The 20,635-nt window shown below is 42.3% G+C and overlaps 2 protein-coding genes across 2 annotated transcripts in view; both read right to left on the bottom strand.

The window, feature by feature from the left end:
- POGK (pogo transposable element derived with KRAB domain) overlaps positions 1–141 on the bottom strand; it is a 14,654-nt gene extending 14,513 nt beyond the window's left edge. Inside the window, exon 1 of the mRNA XM_046682548.1 lies at positions 4–141. The gene's annotated coding sequence lies outside the window, so the exon portion shown is untranslated. The remainder of the gene's footprint in view (positions 1–3) is intronic.
- The window catches only part of LOC124249541 (zona pellucida sperm-binding protein 3 receptor-like), an 80,817-nt gene continuing 60,250 nt past the window's right edge, over positions 69–20,635 (bottom strand). The window contains 1 exon segment of the mRNA XM_046680548.1: positions 69–877. Coding sequence (XP_046536504.1) covers positions 69–877 — 809 coding nt within the window.

The following is a 20,635-nucleotide window of genomic DNA, read 5'->3' as shown; positions in this document are numbered from 1 at the left end:
CACCGCCGGGCCGAGCGGCCGGCGCGGGCCGGGCCGCGGGGGGGGACGCGAGGGCTCCGGCCCGGCTGTCACAGCGCCATCCCCGCCGCCTCTCCGGCTACCCGTGCGCGCGGCCCCTCGGGAGGGAGCGGCGAGGACACGTGGTGGGAGGAGGGAGGGTCCGGCCGGAGCTGAGGGTGTTGGGAGGCGAGGGGAGGAGCGCGGCTGATGTCAGCAGGCCTCGGCGGCGCCCGGGGACGCCGGCCGCGCCTCCTCCCGGCGCCGCTTCCGGCCGGGCCCCGCGGCGCGCTCCTCCCGGCGGAGCTCCCGGCCCTCGGCGCTGGCCGCGCGGGCGAGCTCTCTGCGCGCTCCGCTCTCCGCCGGTGCCGTCCGCTGCCGAGGCGCTGTGTGCGACCTTGGCGGGCAGGGGGCAGGAAGAGCCCGGATTTCTTTTTTAGCTGAGTGTAACCTGGGCGCGCACATCCGTGTGCTCTTTTGCATTCGCCAGTGGTTTGCACTTGCTTGGAGGAGCGCTCAAGGCACTCTCGCCCTGCTTCAAGGAACGCGTTATGAAGAGGAGACCAGCAAGGCGGCGCGGCGGGGTGAGGAGGGGTCCCGGATCTTTGGGGAAGCATGCTCGTATTCTGGCAGGCATATGCCCAGAACTTCGTTCGCAGCATACATGGAGAAGGAACTTCCTGATTTTTGTAGTTGTTGCCTGTTAAATCCCAAGATGGACTCTCGTCGACGAAGTAAGTGTATAGAAGGCTCTTATCTAAATGTTCAAAGGAGTTGTTCGCGTGCAGCTCTGTGGACAATACAGGAAAAATGAGGCGAGAAGCCCTGAAGCCCTTCTCATTCCGGAGCAAGACTCGGGGGTTGGTTTTTTGTTGGGAACCTGTTAAAGAAAAAATTATTCTGACACTTGTTAGAACGGTAAAGAGGACTTTTATGAAGATTGTTAAGATACCCGTCAAGACTATGGCAGTAGGGGAGAGAGAAGCCACTCAACTCGGAATACGGCAAAGTCATGTTGGGGAATTACAGCCCGGGAAGAGAGTGGAGGGGTCCGCGGATGGAAAATTACTGAGAGGAGACATCAGGGGGAGGGGAATTCTTGCTAAACTCATTTCGCAGGATTCTAACTGGCCTGGCAGGCCAAGGTATCAGATATCAGAGTGGGGGATTCTGTCTGATCTGATTTCGCAGGATTCTTGCTACAACTGGGCCCCGCAGGCTGAGGACAGGAGGGGGAGTGTGTGCCCAAGTCAGAGGCCCGGTGGAGAAGGGGGCTCAGAGGACCCTGACTAAAGTTTGGTCAAGGAGAGAGTTTGTCAAACTTTTCAGACTGACCCTGACACCTGAGTACCTGCTGAGAAAGATCTCCAAATTTTTGTGGCCATTTCTGTTTATTTGTATGTGAGTCTTACTTCTCTCTGCCAGAGGAGAGGCTACTGTGGAGCCGTGGAGCTCTTGACACATAAAATATAGTATGACAATCACATCTTTGAAGTGTAATTATGTCAGACAACCCAAGAGCAGACAAGGTCTGATCGATGGATGGAGATTATTCAAATATTGGGAGAGAGGAGAATGTTAGAATTTTTTGTTTCTTTTAATAAACCGTTCTTTTTCTAATTTAGCATTTTTAGAGCAGGAGTGACATTTCAGCTCAAATTGGTTCACATTCCCATCTTAACTTTTCTGAGGAAACGGCTGGTTGAGATGGGAAAGCGAGGAGGGTGTCAGGAACAGAACAGTACTAGGGGCATTCTTGGCATCTCACCTTCTTACGAAAAAGATATTGATACAGGTTATGAGATAACCAAAGAGGACTACTATGTTAGGGTTTTAGACTCTGCGAGCCCTAATCTTCTCATGCAGCTTTGATTAGGTTTTCCTTGGGAAGAGGCCAGCCAACAGTGGCCCACCTGAATTCTTGACTTTGAACCCTCAGCCCCATGCTCTCAATTATTGTCATGGGACCCACCTTTGGGCAAGTCCATAATTGCTAACTAGACTTACTCTAGGAGCAGGGTGCTGGGGTAGGCACAGTGCACTGGAGACGTTCATGTTTAGGTGGCTTTGTAAGTCACGTCACTTGTCTCTGCCTGGGTTTCCTCATCTTCAGAAAGAGGGAGTTAAACCAGATCCCTATTTTCCACATTTCCCCTCAGGTCTATCATTCTGTGATTCCATTCTCCATGAGACTTCATCTTGGTCTGAATGGGGAGTGACGGAAGCTAGTCTTTGGGACAGAGCATGGTTTTGGTAATTTGGTAAGATGAATTTCTGTTAGTAGATGGTTAATAAATATGAGCAGAACACCTATGAAATCAATATATAATTCTTTAATAATGCTATTGGTCTGAATTCATCTTTTCTCCTATTGCATTTTGCAATACACAAGCCATAGGGATTCCAAAGAGTCTAAATCCCACAAAATACGCATTTTGAACTTTAGTGTCTCCTGGTGAATACGTATTTCTGACCTTCAGCAGAGGCCCCACTGCCCTCAGGTCAGCATAGCTACTGGCTCCCGTGGCTCCAGTCCTCAAGGACTATGGTGGGTTGAATGTATAGTCTTGATTCTTTGCGTCCCTGTGGTAGTGTTACACAGCACATCCCGCTAAGTTCTTACACATGCAGAATGTACTTCAACGTCCTTTCACTTGGGCTGGCCATGTGACATGCTTTGGCCAGTGGAATGTGGGTAGAAGTGGCTGTGCACTGATCCTGAGCCTAGGTCATGAAAGGTCTCACATGTTTCTATATGCACCTCTGGGAGCTTCTGTCCTCTGCCATGACATCACCACCTCTGCCATGACAACAACATGCCTAGGTTGTCACTGCTCCTCCAGCCTGGCCTCCAGAATGAGACCTGTGTTACACAGCCATCCTGACCAACACAAAGACCGATGAGCATGAGAGGAGATCACTGTTTTGTTTTAAGCTATTGAGTACTGAGTTGGCTTGTTATATAGCATTTTTGTGGCTGTAGCTAATTGAGACAGTGGTCAGAGGCAACCTTCGACTTAGGGCTCCCAACATTGGGCCCCATGGGGATGCTCTGAGGCAGCAGAAAGGAGAATTGCCCCTTGCATGGTGAAAATCCTTGACTACGTGGACAAGGAAATCCTAGATTAAGAGAAGGGGAGGGCATGTCACTGCTGACTGTATCTTTTTCTTCCCTGGGGTTCTGGCACTTCAGAGGAAGATCAAGATATGACCCCAACCGTAGATATTTCTCGGTAAAGCCTCAAGATATTCCTGGGGGGTCTTGATAAAATAGTAAGGGAAACCCTGCTCTGGACAGTTCTTGGAAGGGCTTAGAAGGTTCCTAGAGAGGAAGCACATGGTGGCTAGAGCACCTGAGAGGGCTAAGGCACACTTAAATGTTTGTCTAGAAGAGGAAAGAGAATTGTAACAGTGTAATACTAGCTACTGCAAAAACAGACCCACAAATGTATAAAGGCTGGAACACAACAGAAATTTATTTTTCATTTATGTAACGGTCCTTAGTGGGTGTTGCTGGTCCACGGGTGACTCTCCTCCGTGCTGTGATGTGGGGGCTCAGGCTTCTTCTATCTTGTGGCTCTTCCATACTCTTGGGCCTTGTAGTTTTCTTCATCCACTAGAGTGAAGGGGAAAGAGGGAACGGAGACATCACACCCTTTTCTTGGCCCTGAAGTGACGCACATCTCTTTCGCTCACGTTCCATTGGTTAGGATCAGTTACCTGGCCACATTCATATGAGAAGGGGCTGAGAAATGTAGAGCGTGTCTGGGCAGTTACTTTACAGAGACTGCTCCACACATTGAAAAGGGAGCCTGGATTTTTGTCTCTGCCACAAAAAGAAAAGGGATATTTTTCTTTCAACAGTTTAAATATTTCACTCTACTCTTCTTGCTTGCAAGGTTTCTAAAGAGAAGTGCAATGGACTTCTTATCTTTGTTTCTCTATAGGAAAGGTGGTTTTTTTCTCTGGCTTCTTTCAAGATTTTTCTTTTTGTTTTTGATCTTTGTTATATGATATTCCTAGGTGTAGATTTTTTGGTATTTTCCTGCTTGGTAGTCTCTGAGCTCCCTGGTCTGTGGTTTGGAGTCAGTCATTAATTTTGGGAAATTCTCAGCTATTATTACTTCACATATTTCTTCTGTTCCTTTCTCTCTCTTTTCCTTCTGGTATTTCCGTTATGTGTGTGTTATACCTTTTGTAATTTTTCCAATAGTTCTGGGGTTTTTTCCTGTTTGCTTTGCCATTTGGGAAGTTTCTATTGACATATCTTCAAGCTCACTGATCTTTCTTTGGCTGTGTCCGATCTACTGATGAGCCCATCAAAAACGTTCTTCATTTCTCTTGCAGTATTTTTGATTTCTAGAATTTCCTTTTGGTTCTTTCTTAGAGTTTCCATCTTTCTGCTGATTTTACCCATCTTTTCTTGCATGATGTACACTTTTTCGTTAGAGCTTCTAGCATATTAATCATAGTTATTTTAAATTCCCAGTTTGATAATTCCCATATCTCTGCCATGTCTGGATCTAGTGCTAATGCTTACTTTGCTTTTCAAACTGTGTTTTGTGCCTTTTAGGATGCCCTGTATGTTGAACATATGTATCATGTTGCATGTATGTATGAATTTATGTAGCATGTTGAAAGCAAGGCTGTATTTACTGTTTGCTATAGCTGTAGGTATCAAAGGCTAAAATTTCCTCCAGTGTCTGTTTTTGTCTCCCCTGTTGTCTTTAGATTTCCCCAGAGACTCTTGCTTAAGTAAAGTCTGACGCTTACAATTCTTTTAGCTGTAAGCCCTGTTTCTGTACAAGAGCCCCATTGCTATGTTGGTAAACTGCTGCGGGAGGAGAAGCGTTCTGTGATCTGTGATTAGGTCTCAGTGTTTTCATGAGCCTGTGTCCCGGGCTAGGACCTTCACAAGTGCTTCTCAGCTTCCTCCTTCTTCGCCGGTGAGTGAGACAGAAAGAAGGAGCTGGTTTTGGATGTTTCCCTTCCCCCAGGGCATTTAGGCTCTGGTAAACCCCAAGTTGATTAGGCTCTGGTAAAACAGTTGCCCTTGAAGGCTAAGGCCTTTGTTAAGGAGAACATAGCACTCTGGGCTTATTTTTAAATGGTTAATTTCCTTCTTCTCCTTGCAGGGTGTATCAGGAGATTTTTGTCCCGTATTCACCCTGAGAACCTGGTGGAGCTACTGGAGATAAAACTTAGGAAAGTGTGGGGGCCTCCGGGACTGTTTCGCTCCTCAGCTACTCTAGGCTGAATCTCCAGTAATTAGGCGCTTGTCCTTTATGTGTTCCTCCCAGTCTCCAGATGCAGCTTCTGATTCTCTGTATTTGCCTGTCTCTCTAGTTTTTGGAGTGTCAGTTTGTCCTGTAACCTCAATTCCCTGATGTATCCAAGACTTGTTGATTTTCAGTTTGTTCAGCATTTTTTCTTTTTGTGAGGATGGGAGTGATGACTTCCAAGCTCTTTATATGTCAAACCAGCCAGGGAAGTTACATAAACAGAGTTGGAGATAAGGCTACAGCAACTCTCCCACTTTACCTTTCTGCTCAGGGCTGGCCCAGTCAAGAGCTCGTTTTCTTTTACACCAGTGGTGGTGAGCTCAGTACAGCCCATTCATACTGGTTCTTCTAATCTCTTAGCTTATACATTATGTCTACAACCCTCTCCAACTCTTTTCTAAAATAGTCATTTATTGCTCCTAGTCTCAGCCTCTGAGATGACACAAAATGAATCTAACATAACAGGCTTGTTAATATTTAAAAAATTCTGTTCTAACCCTTCAAGTCTCCTCTGAATATCCCTATTTTCTTCAATAGTTCCTCATAGGGCATGGTTTCAAGTTTTTGTCCATTGAGATTACTTATGATCAATTGTATTTCAGGGTTTTCCTAAGATCTTAGTAATACTATAATCCTCAAAGTAACTTTCCCACATATACTTTTGCACTTTTTTTTGCACTTTTTTCCTTCTTTTTTTTTTCCAAGGAAGATTAGCCCTGAGCTAACATCTGCCAGTCCTCCTCTTTTTTCTGAGGAAGACTGGCCCTGACCTAACATCCATGCCCATCTTCCTCTACTTTATATGTGGGACACCTACCACAGTATGGCTTTTCACATGGTGCCATGTCTACACCTGGGATCTGAACCGGCGAACCCTGGGCCACCAAAGCAGAATGTGTGCACTTAACAGCTATGCCACCAGGCTGGCCCCCCACATGTATTTTTGTATGTATTTATTCCTCTCTTCTTTCCATAGACAGAGGAGCCTCTTTACTGGGAAGGAAAAAGCAAACTAGTTCTTCAGCAGAAAACAAAGTTTTCTCTAGCAGTGGATCCTAGATGAAATTTCTCATGTAGCTTATATAAGGAACACTGAATGATATAATTAAGAATGTCCTCAACAACATTGTTTTAGAAAATGTAGTTTCAGGGTGATGTCAGCATCATGGCAGACTGAGTTCTTCCCTTAGACTCTGCCCCCTAAGATACAATGAAAAGGACGTTCATAAACCAACAGGAGACATTCACACAACACAATAGAGCTGGAGAGCCACACAGCCATCTGTCTGAAGATGGAGGTGCTGGACCCCTGGGAGGAAGTGGAAGGAGGTAAGGGGATCTCCTCTCCCTCCCTGGCAGCAACTTAGGGCACAGGGCCACGTGCATCTCTGAAAGGAGAGGGGCAGCTCTCTGTGGAATACCTTCACTCTCCAAGTTGCCTCCTACCTGTGGGAAAGCTCCACACAGAGGAGGCAAAGCAATTGCAGAGGTGTCTTCATCAAGCCAGCACCTCAGGAGGGCAGAAAGCGAGGGCAAACTGAGAACACCCCAGGATCGTGTGCTTGAAGGAAAGCGCCCCTCCTGCTGCCCGGTGCACCAGCTCCGCCAGTGGGCCAGAGCAAGGGAATCCCACCAGAGCACATGCGCATATGTTTGTAAAGCAGCACCTGTGAGCGAGCAATCGCAGACAGGCCCTATCAGCATAGATTCCAAAGGTCAGGCAGAGATACAAGGAACTACAGGGGGCTCAGAAACACAGCTCCTTCCCCCCCTTCCCCCAGTGGCAGCAGGTGGAATCTGCGACTAGGTACTACCAATGTGCAAAGGCACAAATCCACTGCATCAAATAGTAAGAGGTACATTAATACACAGACCAGAAGGAAAATGACAAGCACCCAGAAATCAGTCCTGAAGGCTCAAAATTTATAATCTAAATGACAGAGCATTCAAAATAGCTATCATAAAAAAATTCAATGAGTTACAAGAAAACTCAGACAGTCCAATGAACTTAGGAATAAAATTGATGAAGAGGGAATCCTTCACAAAGGAGATTGAAACCATTAAAAAAAAAAACCCCAATTATAAATGTTGGAGATGAAGAACACAATGAACAAGATAAAGAAAAATCTGGAATCCTTAAAAAACAGAGCTGATATAACAGAGGACAGAATTAGTGATTTAGAGGACAGGAAAATAGAAATGCTTCAGATGGAGGAGGAGAGAGAGAACTAAGACAAAAGAGAAATGAAAAAATTCTATGAGAAATATCTGACTCAATTAGAAAATGCAACGTAAGGATTATAGGTATTCCAGAGGAAGAATGGAGGGAGAAAGGAGCAGAGAGCTTGTCCAAAGAAATAATAGCTGAGAACTTCCCAAACCTCAGGAAGGAGCTGGAATTACATGTAAATGAAGAGAATAGAATTCCTAATTACATCTATATAAAAACACCTTCTCCCAGGCATGTATTAGTAAAACTGGCAAAAGTCAATGACAAATAAAAAGTTAGTAAGGGCAATAAGGCAGAAGAGAATAACCTACAAAGGAACCCCTATCAGGCTTTCAGCAAATTTCTCAGCAGAAACCTTACAGGCTAGGAGAGAATGACATGACACATTCAAAATTCTGAAAGACAAAAACTTGCAGCCAAGAATACTCTATCTGGTGAAAATATTCTTCACATACAATGAAGAAATAAAAACTCTCCCAAATAAACAAAAGCTGAGGGAGTTCATCACCACAAGACCCGCCTCCCCTCTACAAGAAGTGATCAAGGAGGCCCTCATATCTGAAAAAAAAGGGATTACAAAACCTGAGCAGGGAAATAAATAGACTAAATCAGAAAATTATGACTCTCTATCAGAAAAGGTCAGCAAATAATTATAATACTAAAGACAAAGGAAAGGAAAGCATCAAAAATAACTATAATCACTTCATTTTAATCACAAACTCACTATACAAAACAGAATAAGTTGTGACAACATTGAGTTAGACGGGGAAGAGGAAAGAGATGGAACCTGCTTAGAGTAAGAAAATAAGAGGCTATCAGAAAACGGACTATCTCATCTACGAGATCTTTTATACAAACCTCATGATAACCACTAAACAAAAAATCAGAACAGAGACATAAATGATAAATAAAGAGAAAACTGAGAAAACCATCATAGAGAGTCACCAAACTGAATTGGCAGTTGGAAGTACACAGGATGAGAAACAAGGGAAATACAGAGCAACCAGGATGCAAGTGATAAAATGGCAGTATTAAGCCCTCGTATATCAATAATCACTCTAAGTGTAAATGGATTCAATTCTCCATTCCTAAGACACAGAGTGGTGGGATGGATTAAAAAGCAAGAGCTGACAATATGCTGCCTCCAGGAAACACATCTCAGCTTTAAAGACAAACACTGGCTCAGAGTCAAGGGATGGAAGACAATATTCTAAGCTAATGGCAAACAAAAGAAAGCAGGTCTTGCCATACCTGTATCAGACAAGGATAAAAAAGACAATGAGAGACAAAGAGGGGCAGTACATCATGATAAAAGGGACACTCCACCAAGAGGACATAAAACTTATAAATATATATGCACATAACACAGGGGCACCAAAGTACATAAAGCAACTATTAACAAACCTAAAAAAGGATGTTAACAGCAACACAATAATAATAGGGGACCTTAACACTCCACTTACATCAATGGACAATTGATGTAGCAATTGTATTCCTTGGTGTAACAAGGAAATGGTGGAATTAAATGAAAAACTAGACCAGAAGGACTTAATAGATATATATAGAACACTTGATCCAAAAACAGCAGAATACCATTCTAAAGTGAACACAGAACGTTCTCAAGGATAGACCATATGTTGGGAAACAAGGCAAGCCTCAATAAATTTAAGAAGATTGAAATAATATCAAGTACCTTTTCTGACCATAATGCAATGAAACTAGAAATCAACTACAAGAAAAAAGCTGGAAAAGTGACAAATATATGGAGACTACACAACATGCTACTGAACAACTAATGGATCATTGAAGAAATTGAAGGAGATATCAAAAAATATCTGGAGACAAATGAAAATGAAAATACACCATACCAACTCAAATTGGATGCAGCGAAAGTGGTCCTAAGAGGGAAATTCATGGCAATACAGGCCCACCTTAAAAAGCAAGAAAAATCTCAAATAAGCAATTTTCAACTACACCTAAAAGAACTAGACAAAGGAGAACAAACAAAGCCCAAAATAAGCAGAAGGATGGGAAAATAATAAAAATTAGAGCAAAAATAAATGAAATTGAAACAAAAAAACAGTGGAAAGAATTAATGAAACTAAGAGCTGGTTCTTTGAGAAGATAAAATTGACAAACCCTTAGCCAGACTCAATAAGAAAAGAAGACAGAAGGCTCAGATAAATAAAATTAGAAATGAAAGAGGAGAAATTACAAGAGATACCACAGAAATACAAAGGAATATAAGAGAATACTATGAATAACTATATGCCAACAAATTGGACAATGTAGAAGAAATGGATAAATTCTTAGACTCATACAACCTCCCAAAACTGAATCAAGATGAAATAGAGAAACTGAATAGGCCAATCCCAAGTAAAGAAATTGAGACAGCAATCAAAAACCTCCCCAAAAATAAAAGTCCAGGACCAGATGGCTACTTTGGAGAATTCCACCAAACGTTCAAAGATTTAATATCTATCTATCTCAAACTATTCTTAAAAATTGAAGAAGATGGAACACTTCTTTTTTGTTCTTTAATTTTATTTTTTCTCCCCAAAGCCCCTGGTACACAGTTGTATATTCTTTGTTGTGGGTCCTTCTAGTTGTGGCATGTGGGACACTGCTTCAGCGTGGCTTGATGAGCAGTGCCATGTCCGCGCCCAGGACTTGAACCAACGAAACACTGGGCCACCTGCAGTGGAGCGCGTGAACTTAACCACTCGGCCACAGGGCCAGCCCCATAATGGAACACTTCGTAACACATTCTACAAGGACAACATCACCCTGATCCCAAAGCCAGACAAAGACAACACAAAGAAGGAAAATTACAAGCCAATATTGCTGATGAACATGGATGAAATAATTCTCGACAAAATATTGGCAAACTGAATACAGCAATACATTAAAAGGATCATACACCATGATCAAGTGGGATTTATACCAGGGTTGCAGGGATGGTTCAATATCTGCAAATCAATGTGGTACACCACATTAACAAAATGAGGAATGAAAACCACATGATCATCTCAATAGATGCAGAGAAATCATTTGACAAAGAGCCAAGATCCATTTATGATAAAAAGTCTCAATAAAATGGATATAGAAACGAGGTACCTCAACATAATAAATGCCGTATATGAAAAACCCACAGCCAACATCATACGCAACAGGGAAAACCTGAAGTCCATCCCTCTGAGAACAGGAACCAGATAAGGGTGTCCATTCTTGCCATTCTTATTCAACATAGTATTGGGAGTTTTGTCCAGAGCAATTAGGCAGGAAAAAGAAATAAAGGGTATCCAAATTGGCAAAGAAGAAGTGAAACTCACTGTTTGCAGATGAAATGATTTTATATATAGAAAACCCTAAAGAATCCATTGGAAAACTATTTGAGATAATCAATAACTATAGCAAAGTTTCAGGATACAAACCCAACTTTCAAAAATCAGTTGCATTTCTATACTCTAATAATGAGCTAACAGAAAGAGAACTCAAGAATACAATCCCATTTACAATTGCAACAAAAAGAATAAAATATCTAGGAATAAATTTAACCAAAGTGGTTAAAGACCTATACAATGAAAACTATAAGACATTATTGAAAGAAATCGATGATGACGTAAAGAAATGGAACGATATTCCATGCACATGGATTGGAAGAATCAACATAGTCAAAATGTCCATACTACTCAAGCAATCTACAGATTCAGTGCAATTCTAATCAGAATCCCAATGACGTTCTTCATGGAAATAGAACAAAGAATCTTAAAATTCACATGGGGCAACAAAAGACCCCAAATCCTGAGAAAAAAGAACAAAGCTGGAGGTATCACAATCCTTAACTTCAAAATATACTACAAAGCTATAGTAATCAAAACAGCATGGTATTGGTACAAAAACAGACACACAGATCAATAAAACAGAATTGAAAGCCCAGAAATAAAACCGCTCATCTACAGAGAGCTAATCTTCAACAAAGGAGCTAAGAACATACAATGGAGAAAGGAAAGTCTCTTCAATAAAGGGTGTTGGGATAACTGGACAGCCACATGCAAAAGAATGAAAGTAGACCATTACCTTTTGCCGTACATGAAAATTAACTCAAAATGGATTAAAGACTTGAAGTTAAGATGTGAAACCATAAAACTCCTGGGAGAAAATATAGGCAGTACAATCTTTGACACTGGTCTTAGAAGGCTCTTTTCGAATACCATTCTACTCAGGCAAGGGAAACTAAAGAAAAAATAAGCAAATGGGACTTCATCAGACTAAAGGTCTTCTGCAAGGCAAAGGAAATCATGAACAAAATGAAAAGACAACCCCCCAACTGAGAGAAAATATTTGCAAATCATTTATCCGACAGGGGTTAATCTCCAAAATATATAAAGAACTCACACAAATCAACAACAAAAATCCAAACAACCCAAATAAAAAATGGGCAGAGTATCTGAACAGACATTTTTCCAAAGAAGATATACAGATAGCCAACAGGAACATGAAAAGATGTTCAACATCACTAATCATCAGGGAAATGCAAATCAAAACTACAATGAGATATAACCTTACACTTGTTAGAATGGCTATACTCAACAAGACAAAACATAACAAATGTTGGAGAGGATGTGGAGAAAAGGAAACTCTCATATACTGCTGGTGGCAATGCAAACTGGTGCAGCCACTATGAAAACAGTATGGAAATTTCTCAAAAAATTAAAAATAGGGTCTGGCCTTGTGGCTGAGTGGTTAAGTTTGCGCACTCTGCTTTGGTGGCCCAGGGTTTCGCCAGTTCGGGTCCTGAGCACGGACCTAGCACTGCTCATCAAGCCATGCTGAGGTGGTGTCCCACATAGCAGAACTAGAAGGACCCACAACTAGAATATACAACTATGTACTGGGGGGCTTTGGGGAGAAGAAGAAAAATAAAAAGTTTAAAAAAATTAGCAATAGAAATACCGTATCACCCAGCTATCCTACTACTGGGTATTTACCCAAAGAACTTGAAATCAACAGTTCAAGGAGACTTATGCACCCCTATGTTCATTGTGGCATTATTCACAATAGCCAAGATGTGGAAGCAACCCAAGTACCCATTGACTAATGACTGGATAATTAAGATGTGGTATATATATACAATGGAATACTACTCAGCCATAAAAAAGACAAAATCATCTCATTTGTAACAACATGGATAGACATTGAGGGTATTATGTTAAATGAAATAAGCCAGACAGAGAAAGACAAACACAATATGATTTCACTCATGTGTGGAAGATAAACTATCACATGGACAAAGAGAACAGACCAGAGGGGAAGGGGGTTGGGAGATACGCATAAGGGATAAAGGGGCACATATATATGGTGACTGACAAATAATAATGTACAACTGAAATTTCACAATATTATGAACGATTATGACCTCAAAAAAAAACTTAAAAAGCAAGTTTTTAAAATGTAGTCTCAAAATTCGAATAGTGTGGTGGTCTGCTTTTGCTGTACAACAATGGGATGTTAGTGGACATAATGTAAGCACTGAATTGACCTGTGCATGTACAGCTGGGACTTGCCTCTGGTGCTCCAGCGATTGGCAATGCAGAGTTTCCCCTGGGTAGCTGCTCCCTCAGCCTGGTTTCCAGACAACAGTATGATGAGAAGCCCTTAGCCCAACCCAGAGCCTGGAGCCAAGCTCAACCAATCTGCTGCCTGAAGCAGAGCTGCCAGTGGAGCCCAGCCTATTCATCTGATCCACAGTTGACCTGAAGACCAATGAACATAAAAATAAATGGTTGTTGTTATAAACCACGGGGTTTTGGGGATGGGAGCAGGCTGAAGGATCAGTTACCCAGAGAAAGCTCTTCACTGCAGATCACTGAAGCATAAGAGGCAAGCCCCATTGTGCAAGTTCTTGTCAAATCCTCTGCTCATATTAAGTTCACTAACATCCCATTGGTCAAAGCAAGTCACATGACCAAGCCCAAAGTCAAGAGCTGGAGAAATACACTCTGTCCACCATGAGCCCATGGTAAAGGTGTTGTCTCAGTCTGCTCACGCTGCCTTAACGATATACTGTAGATTGGGTGCCTTAACCAACAGACATTTATTTCTCACAGTTCTAGAGGCTGGGAAGTTGGAGATCAAGATGCTGGCAAGGTAGGTTTCATTCTGAAGCCTCTTCCCTTGGCTTATAGATGACTCCCATCTCACTGTGTGCTCACGTGGACTTTCCTTCATGTTGCATGTGGAAAGAGAGAGCAAGATCTCTCTCTTTTCCTCTTCTTATAAGGCCACCAGCCCTATTAGATTAGGGACCCACCCTTATGACCTCATATAACTGTAATTACCTCCCAAAGACCCTTCGACCAAATACAGTCATGTTGGGGGTTGAGACTTCAACATATGAGTTTTGAGCAGACGCAATTCAGTGCATAGTATGTGTCAATGTATCATATCACCACAAGGGAGTAAATAATTGAAACCAATAATTCAGTCTACAAAATTATTCATGACCCTCCTTCATACAAAATACCAATTACAAGATCCCCCCAAGTCTCATCTAATCACAACATCTGCTCAAAGTTCAGATTTTCATGACTTAGATCAGGTCTGCTTGATGAGGAAACCTGTGAACTAAGAGGCCAAGTTAACTCCTTGCTACCCCTGCATACCCTATGTGGAGTGGTGGTGCAGGGATGGGATAACCACAATAAACATTTGATTTGAAAAGGGGGAAGAATGGGAGGCTGAACAGTCATATTCACAGCAATTCTGAAAGTCCGCTGGGCAAGTGTCATCAGGTCCCCTGTCCTGGGGGCGGGGAATGGCCCTTGGTTCGGCTCTGGGTCTGCTCGGTGGAGTGACTCCAAAGTTCATTATTCTTCACCACTGTGGCTCCACCCTCTGGGAGGTCCTTCATTTTCCATCACTCTCCTTAGCCTCTTCTGAAGAGGCCATGGTAGAATATGCCCTTCTCGGTAGGAGGGCAGCCTTCTTAGCCTGCTCCCTGCCTTTACAAGATGGGAGCTCATGGATCCTTTTACATCTTGAACAGACTCTGGGTTTTCTTTTTGTAGTTCAGGTTTGTGGGGCACTTTTTGCCAACACAGCTCTTTTAAAAACTTTGTGAATTTTCTAAGTATTTGGTTACAATCTACATCATGTGCCCAAAGCCACATCTACTACTCTTTTGGGGATATGGCTCTTTTTCTCTAGACACAGTTAAGGACATTTTGGGCACTTCAGTCTTCTGGACCAAGGCTTTTAATATTTCTCACAGTCTTTTTGTGCAGCTGAAAGGATCTATGCTATGATCCCTTAGTCCCCTCCAAGGTCTTGAGAGAGAACCATACCTTTGATTTGGTCTTTTCCTTGAGGCTGTGTTTTAATGGCTGCTCCTGTGATTTGATGAGAAATAGTTTCATTTTTCCAACTCTGCAATTTCTGTGATCTCTATATTCCCTCGCAATTCTGCGTGAAATCTGGACAGCTCACTCCTCAGCTGTCATTGCCCCAGCACTTTATCAAAAGCAGCTAGGAGCAGCCAGTTCACGGCCAACAGTCTGCCTTAAAACTTCAGCCCTCAACTGTTTCGCTAGGTACATTATCTGTCTTTCAAGTAACTACAGGTGACAGTTTACCACTACCTCACAAGGGCATCATTTTCCAGCTTCTCCTAACAATTTCTGGGCCACCTGCTTCCCAGTCCCAAACATCCCTTTACGTTTTTGTTATAGCAGCAGCTTACTTCCAGATACAAACGTCTGTATTAGTCAGCTTTAGCTGTATAGCAAACTACTCCAAAACTCAGTGTCTTACAGTAATAAGCATTTATTTTTACGCTCACTGACCTGCATGTCAACTGTTGTTTAGCTGATCTCAGTGGGCCCCTGTGTCCAGGCAGAGGGTTGGCTGCATGTGGTTCCACCTTGTGGGCTGGGCTCGGGTGTGCTCGTGTGTTTTCACTTTAGGTTCCAGACTGAAGGGGCAGCCGCTACTAGAAGGAAGCTCTTCTCATGGTGGATTACTGGAACACGGGATGGCAAGACCCTGCGTACAAGCACATTTCAAGTCTTCACTTATTTACTAGGAGCCCACGGGCCAAGGCAAGTCATGCCACCAGCCCAAAGTCAAGGGGCAGAGAAACATACATCCTGCCTACCTTGAGGCCCTGGCAAGGGTGAGGGTGTAAAATACTACCACAAAGGCATAAAGAATTGGGACCAATAACTCATAGTAATTTATCACATGCAGCTATTTTTTTCACTTGTTTTTCTGCAGATTCCCTGTTATTGGGACCCTGAATGATGTGGTGCTAAGATCTATGGGGAGGAGAAGCATTCCATAAGCCTATGATGAGATCTCAGTCTTTTTAATGAGCCTGTGTTCCTGGGCTGTGAACTTCAGAAGTGCTGCTCAGCTTTCCCACCTTTCCCCCTTAAGTGAGACAGGAAGAGGGGCTGGAGTTGGGTATCTCCCATCTCCCAGGTCAGTTAGGCTCTGGTAAAACCCAAGTTGGTTAGGCTTTGGCAAAATAGTTCCTCTTGAAGGCAGGCCTTTGTTAAGATGAACAGGACGCTATGGACTTAATTCAAAATGGCTACTTGTCCCCTCCCCTTGAGAGAAACATGAGGGGAATTTTCTCTTATCTTCCTTCTGAGGACGCAGTGGGGCACCTAAAGGTAAAATTTAGGAATGTTTATGGGCTCCACTAAGACTGGGCCCCCGGGATTTTTAACTTGCAAGCTTGTCTACATTTAGTCTCCAGCAAGGGTTTCTACCCATACTGGCTTCGGTGGTAGGTTTCTGCTCCCAGTAAGCTGTGGTTCTCTATATTCACCTATCTCTCTCATTTTCAGTGTGGTCACTTGCCTTGTGACCTCTTTTATGACAGATCTAAGAAGAGTTGTTGATTTTCAGTATGTTCAGTGTTTTTCTTATGGTGATGGGAATGACCACTTCCAGGCTCTTTACTTGTCAGACCAGAAACTGCTTTTCTTATTAGGAGAACAAAAACTTTTACTCATAGAAAAGAATAATGATCATTTGACATTCTCATCACACACATGTAACTCCTGAATATGGCTGTTTCTTAGGGAAAGTTGAGAGAATAACAACAAAATGTAAATCATTGAAGATGATTCAGTAGGGTGGTAAATGGATGATGTTTACTATTTATCCCTTAGATGTCTGAATCTTGATTTAAGGAGAGAATTTAAAGATTTTGGAAGAGTAGATAGAAGCTTATTTGTCAGACAGTCTTCTCTGAATATCACTGTCCCCAGCCTAGCTTTCGCTAGGAGCTGGAAAGGAGACAATTTACTAATGAGAGACTGAAATGCTAGGGTCTCATTTTGTCCACTGGAAGATTGCATACGCTTTGGAATCCACCTCAGCTGAGGGAGAGTTGACATCCAATTACGAAATTACGAAAATTAAGTGATCTTGATAGAAGGGCACCTGTAGGCAAGGCGAGACTTTCTTTATGAAATAATTTTAGATCCCTTTCGGCTCCTACTTGGTAGAATCCTTAAAGTTCTAAATCTCAAGCATGGTAGAATAATTTTGGCCTTGAAAAATTTTAAAGCAGATGTTAACAGTGGTCCTACAGAGGTTACAGAGAAATAATCTTCCTGTGAATCATCTGGTGGATCATTTCTATCAGCATAAAAGCATGTTCCAATATCTCTCATTTTTTAAAAAAAAAAACCCTCTTTACCTCTTGTCTCCCTCCATGTACCTTCTCTTCACTCTCCTTTACCACAAATCCCTTTGAGTTGTCTGTTCCCACTGTTACCTATGCTCTCTCCCACATTCCTTGTGAATACCCTCCAATTGTGTTTTCTCCCCTAATACTCTTCTGCAACAGAGCTGGCCAAGGTCATCAGTAAATCCTATGTTGCTAAATTAAATGACCAATTCTTAGTCTGCATCTTACTTGGCTATGGTAGATTGTTACATTACTATCCCATTAAAGAGTCATTCCTCTCAGGATCCACCCCTGTGCGGTCTCCTTCCACATCAACTCTGAACTTGGCAGCGGGGCTTGTTTTGACCAATGGGGCGTGAGCAAGTCTGAAGCAAGCTGAAGCTTGATAAATACTTGTGCATTGATACTTGCTTTCTTAGAGCCCTGTGGCCAAGAAAACAAGTCTGTGCGATCCTGCTGAAGAGGTGATAGGGAGGAGAATGAAGGTGCAGCAGCCCAGACTGGCCACCAGATCTATGAATGAGGTCATTAGGAAAGAGCCAGCTGCCAGCCAACCTGTTGTCTGACTGTAGCTGCTTAAGTGACTCAAGCAAGACCATCAGAAGTGCTGCTTAGGAGTGGTGTCAGCATCATGGTGGTGTAAGACATTTTTCCTTTTAATCTCCCCTTTTAAACAATGAAACAGACATCCGTCCACAAAAGCACCTTTGTGGATGTTTTGGGATCTAGCACCATATGCCAAGGGACCTAGGAGGAGTCTTGTCAGCCTGCATATCCAGTAATAGGCAGACAGAACTTGGGATGGGCTGTAGAAGCAGGGGAGCCAGCAAAGCTGCCCAGACTTCTCTTCACAGTCAGTAAAAACATGAACAGTGTTGACCTGGGTAGATACCCACACATGGGAGAGAATTTGCAGAAGTCTAGCCTTCCTGAGGGGAGATTCCAACACACACTTCTAGAAAAACAAATATGAGTTTGGTTGCAATGTAGGTAGTGGTAAGAGAAACTTTCCCAGTGCCATCCCCCTCCACCCCACCCCTCTATCTTCGGCCAAGGATACACTGCACAGAGGCTGATATATCCAGCAGCAATGACTTCTCCTGTGGGGGAAAAGGATGTTGGTGAGTGAGTGCTTGCTACCCTAGCTGCACAGGAAGTGACTGGAGAAACCCATTTCTCTCCAGCAGCACCCAGAGTACTGAGGTGGGAACTCCATGACTGGAGGGAAGGAGGAGATTGGGAAAAAGGCAGGTAAGGGGCTCTATTCCTGCTGACTGCATTCAGAAGGAAGTCCACTCATGAGCTTCTGGTCATACCATACCCAGGGAATCTCTCTATCAGATCCAGGGGCACCCTCAATGCCCCAAGTGCTGAGCCCACAGCTTCCCCCACTCTTCTGCTGGCTCTTTGTGTGTACTTCCATGTGAGGCAGCAAGAGCGAGCTCCTGTGGACAGGGAGCATTCAGAAAACAGGCCACTGTCTGTGAGCAAGGGAGGAATCACAAACTTGAGCTATAGCACCTTCTGGAAAACAAAAGAGTGGTTTCCAGAAGCCAGCCTTGTGACGCGTAAAAACCAGAGAAGACATAAAAGCTTAAGAATCCTTTCACAAGAGGGAGCAAGAACAGTGGAGCAGGTGTACCAATACAAAGACAGATTAAACACAGATAATAACACCATCGAATAGAATACCCCATCTGAAAGCAACTGGCAAAGATTTAAGGAGGCATCAGTTACTTCAAATGCAAAAGCAGCAACACAAAACTATAAGGAACATGAAAAATCAAGGAAACATGCCATCACAAAAAGAAAATAATAGTTCTCCAATAACTGAGGTCAAAGGCAGAGAATTTTGTGATCTAGCTGATAAAGAATTTAAAATAGCTTTTTGAAGAAATTCAATGAGCTATAAGAAAACTCATAAAGGCAATTCAACAAATTCTCAAAAAAATAGATGATCAAAATGAATTTTTTTTCCAAAGAGATGGAAATAATAAAAAAGAACCAAACATAGATTCTGGAGCTAAAGAACTCAATGAAGGAGATGAAAAATGCAATAGACAGCATCTGCAGTAGAGTAGAGAAAATAGAAGATAGAATAAGTAAGTCAGAGGATAGGAATTTTGAAATAACCCAGGTAGAGGCGAACAGAGGAAAAAGGAATGAAGAAGAGTGAAGAAAGCCTATGTGATCTATGGGATCAATAAAAAGCACGAATATTAGAATAACTGGGATTCCAGGAGGAGAAGAGAGGGAGAAGGAAGCACAAATTTTATCTAAAGAAGTAAAACTGAGAACTTCCCAAGCCTGGGGAAAGATTGAACATACAAATACATGAAGCTAATAGATCGCCCTATTACCTCAATACAGAAAGACCTTCACCAAGACACATAATGATGAAACTGTCAAAAATCAAGGATAAAGAAAGAATTCTAAAAGCAGCTAGGAAAAGAAGATTATAACCTACACAGTTACCTCCATTAGGCTATCAGTGAATTCTGAGCAGAAACCCTACAGGCCAGGAGAGAGTGGAATGACATGTTCAAAGTGTTGAAATAAAAACATTTCCAGCCAAGAATTCTCTATCTGTCAGTTATCTTTCAGACACGAAGGAGAAATAAAGACTTTTCTAGACAAACAAAAGCTAGGGAGTTCATCACCACTAGACCTTCCTTGCAAGAAATGCTGAAAGGAATTCTTCAAGTTGAAACGAAAAGAAGCCAATCAACAACATGAAAACACACAAAAGTATACAACACACTGGTAAAGGTAAATATACAGTCAAACCTGAAAAACTCTAAATCTGCAATAGGATGGATGTTAACCATTTGTTGATAGTATAAAGGTCAAAGGATAAGAGTATTAAAAATAATTATAGCTGCTATAATGTGTTAAATACACAGTATAAAAAAGAGTTAATGAGGACATCAAAAATATAAAAAGGGAAGAATAAAAGCATGAAACTTTTGTAGACAATTGAAGTTAAGTTGCTATCAGTTTAAAATGGACCATTTTCTCTACGAGTTGTACATAAGCTTCATGGTAACTATAAGACAAAAACTTAGAGCAGATGCACTAAAGATAAAGATAAGGGAAACAGAGCATATCACCGTGGGAAATCACCAATTCACAAAGGTAGACAGAAACAAAGGGGAAAAAGAAACAACAGAAATACAAAACAACCAGAAAACAATGAACAAGACGGCATTAGTAAGCTCTCACATATCAATAAATACTCTAAATGTAAATGGATTGAATTCATCAGTCAAGAGACACAGAGTGGCTGGATGGATTAAAAAAACAAGACCCAACTACATGCTGCCTACAAGAGACTCAGTTCAGCTTTAAAGAGATACATAGGCTCAAAGTGAAGGGATGGAAAAAGATATTACATGCTAGTGGAAACCAAAAGAAAGTGGGAGT

The sequence above is a fragment of the Equus quagga genome, chromosome 13 (genome assembly GCF_021613505.1).
Source record: "Equus quagga isolate Etosha38 chromosome 13, UCLA_HA_Equagga_1.0, whole genome shotgun sequence".
NCBI lineage: Eukaryota > Metazoa > Chordata > Mammalia > Perissodactyla > Equidae > Equus > Equus quagga.
This window is presented reverse-complemented; position numbering and strand designations above follow the sequence as displayed.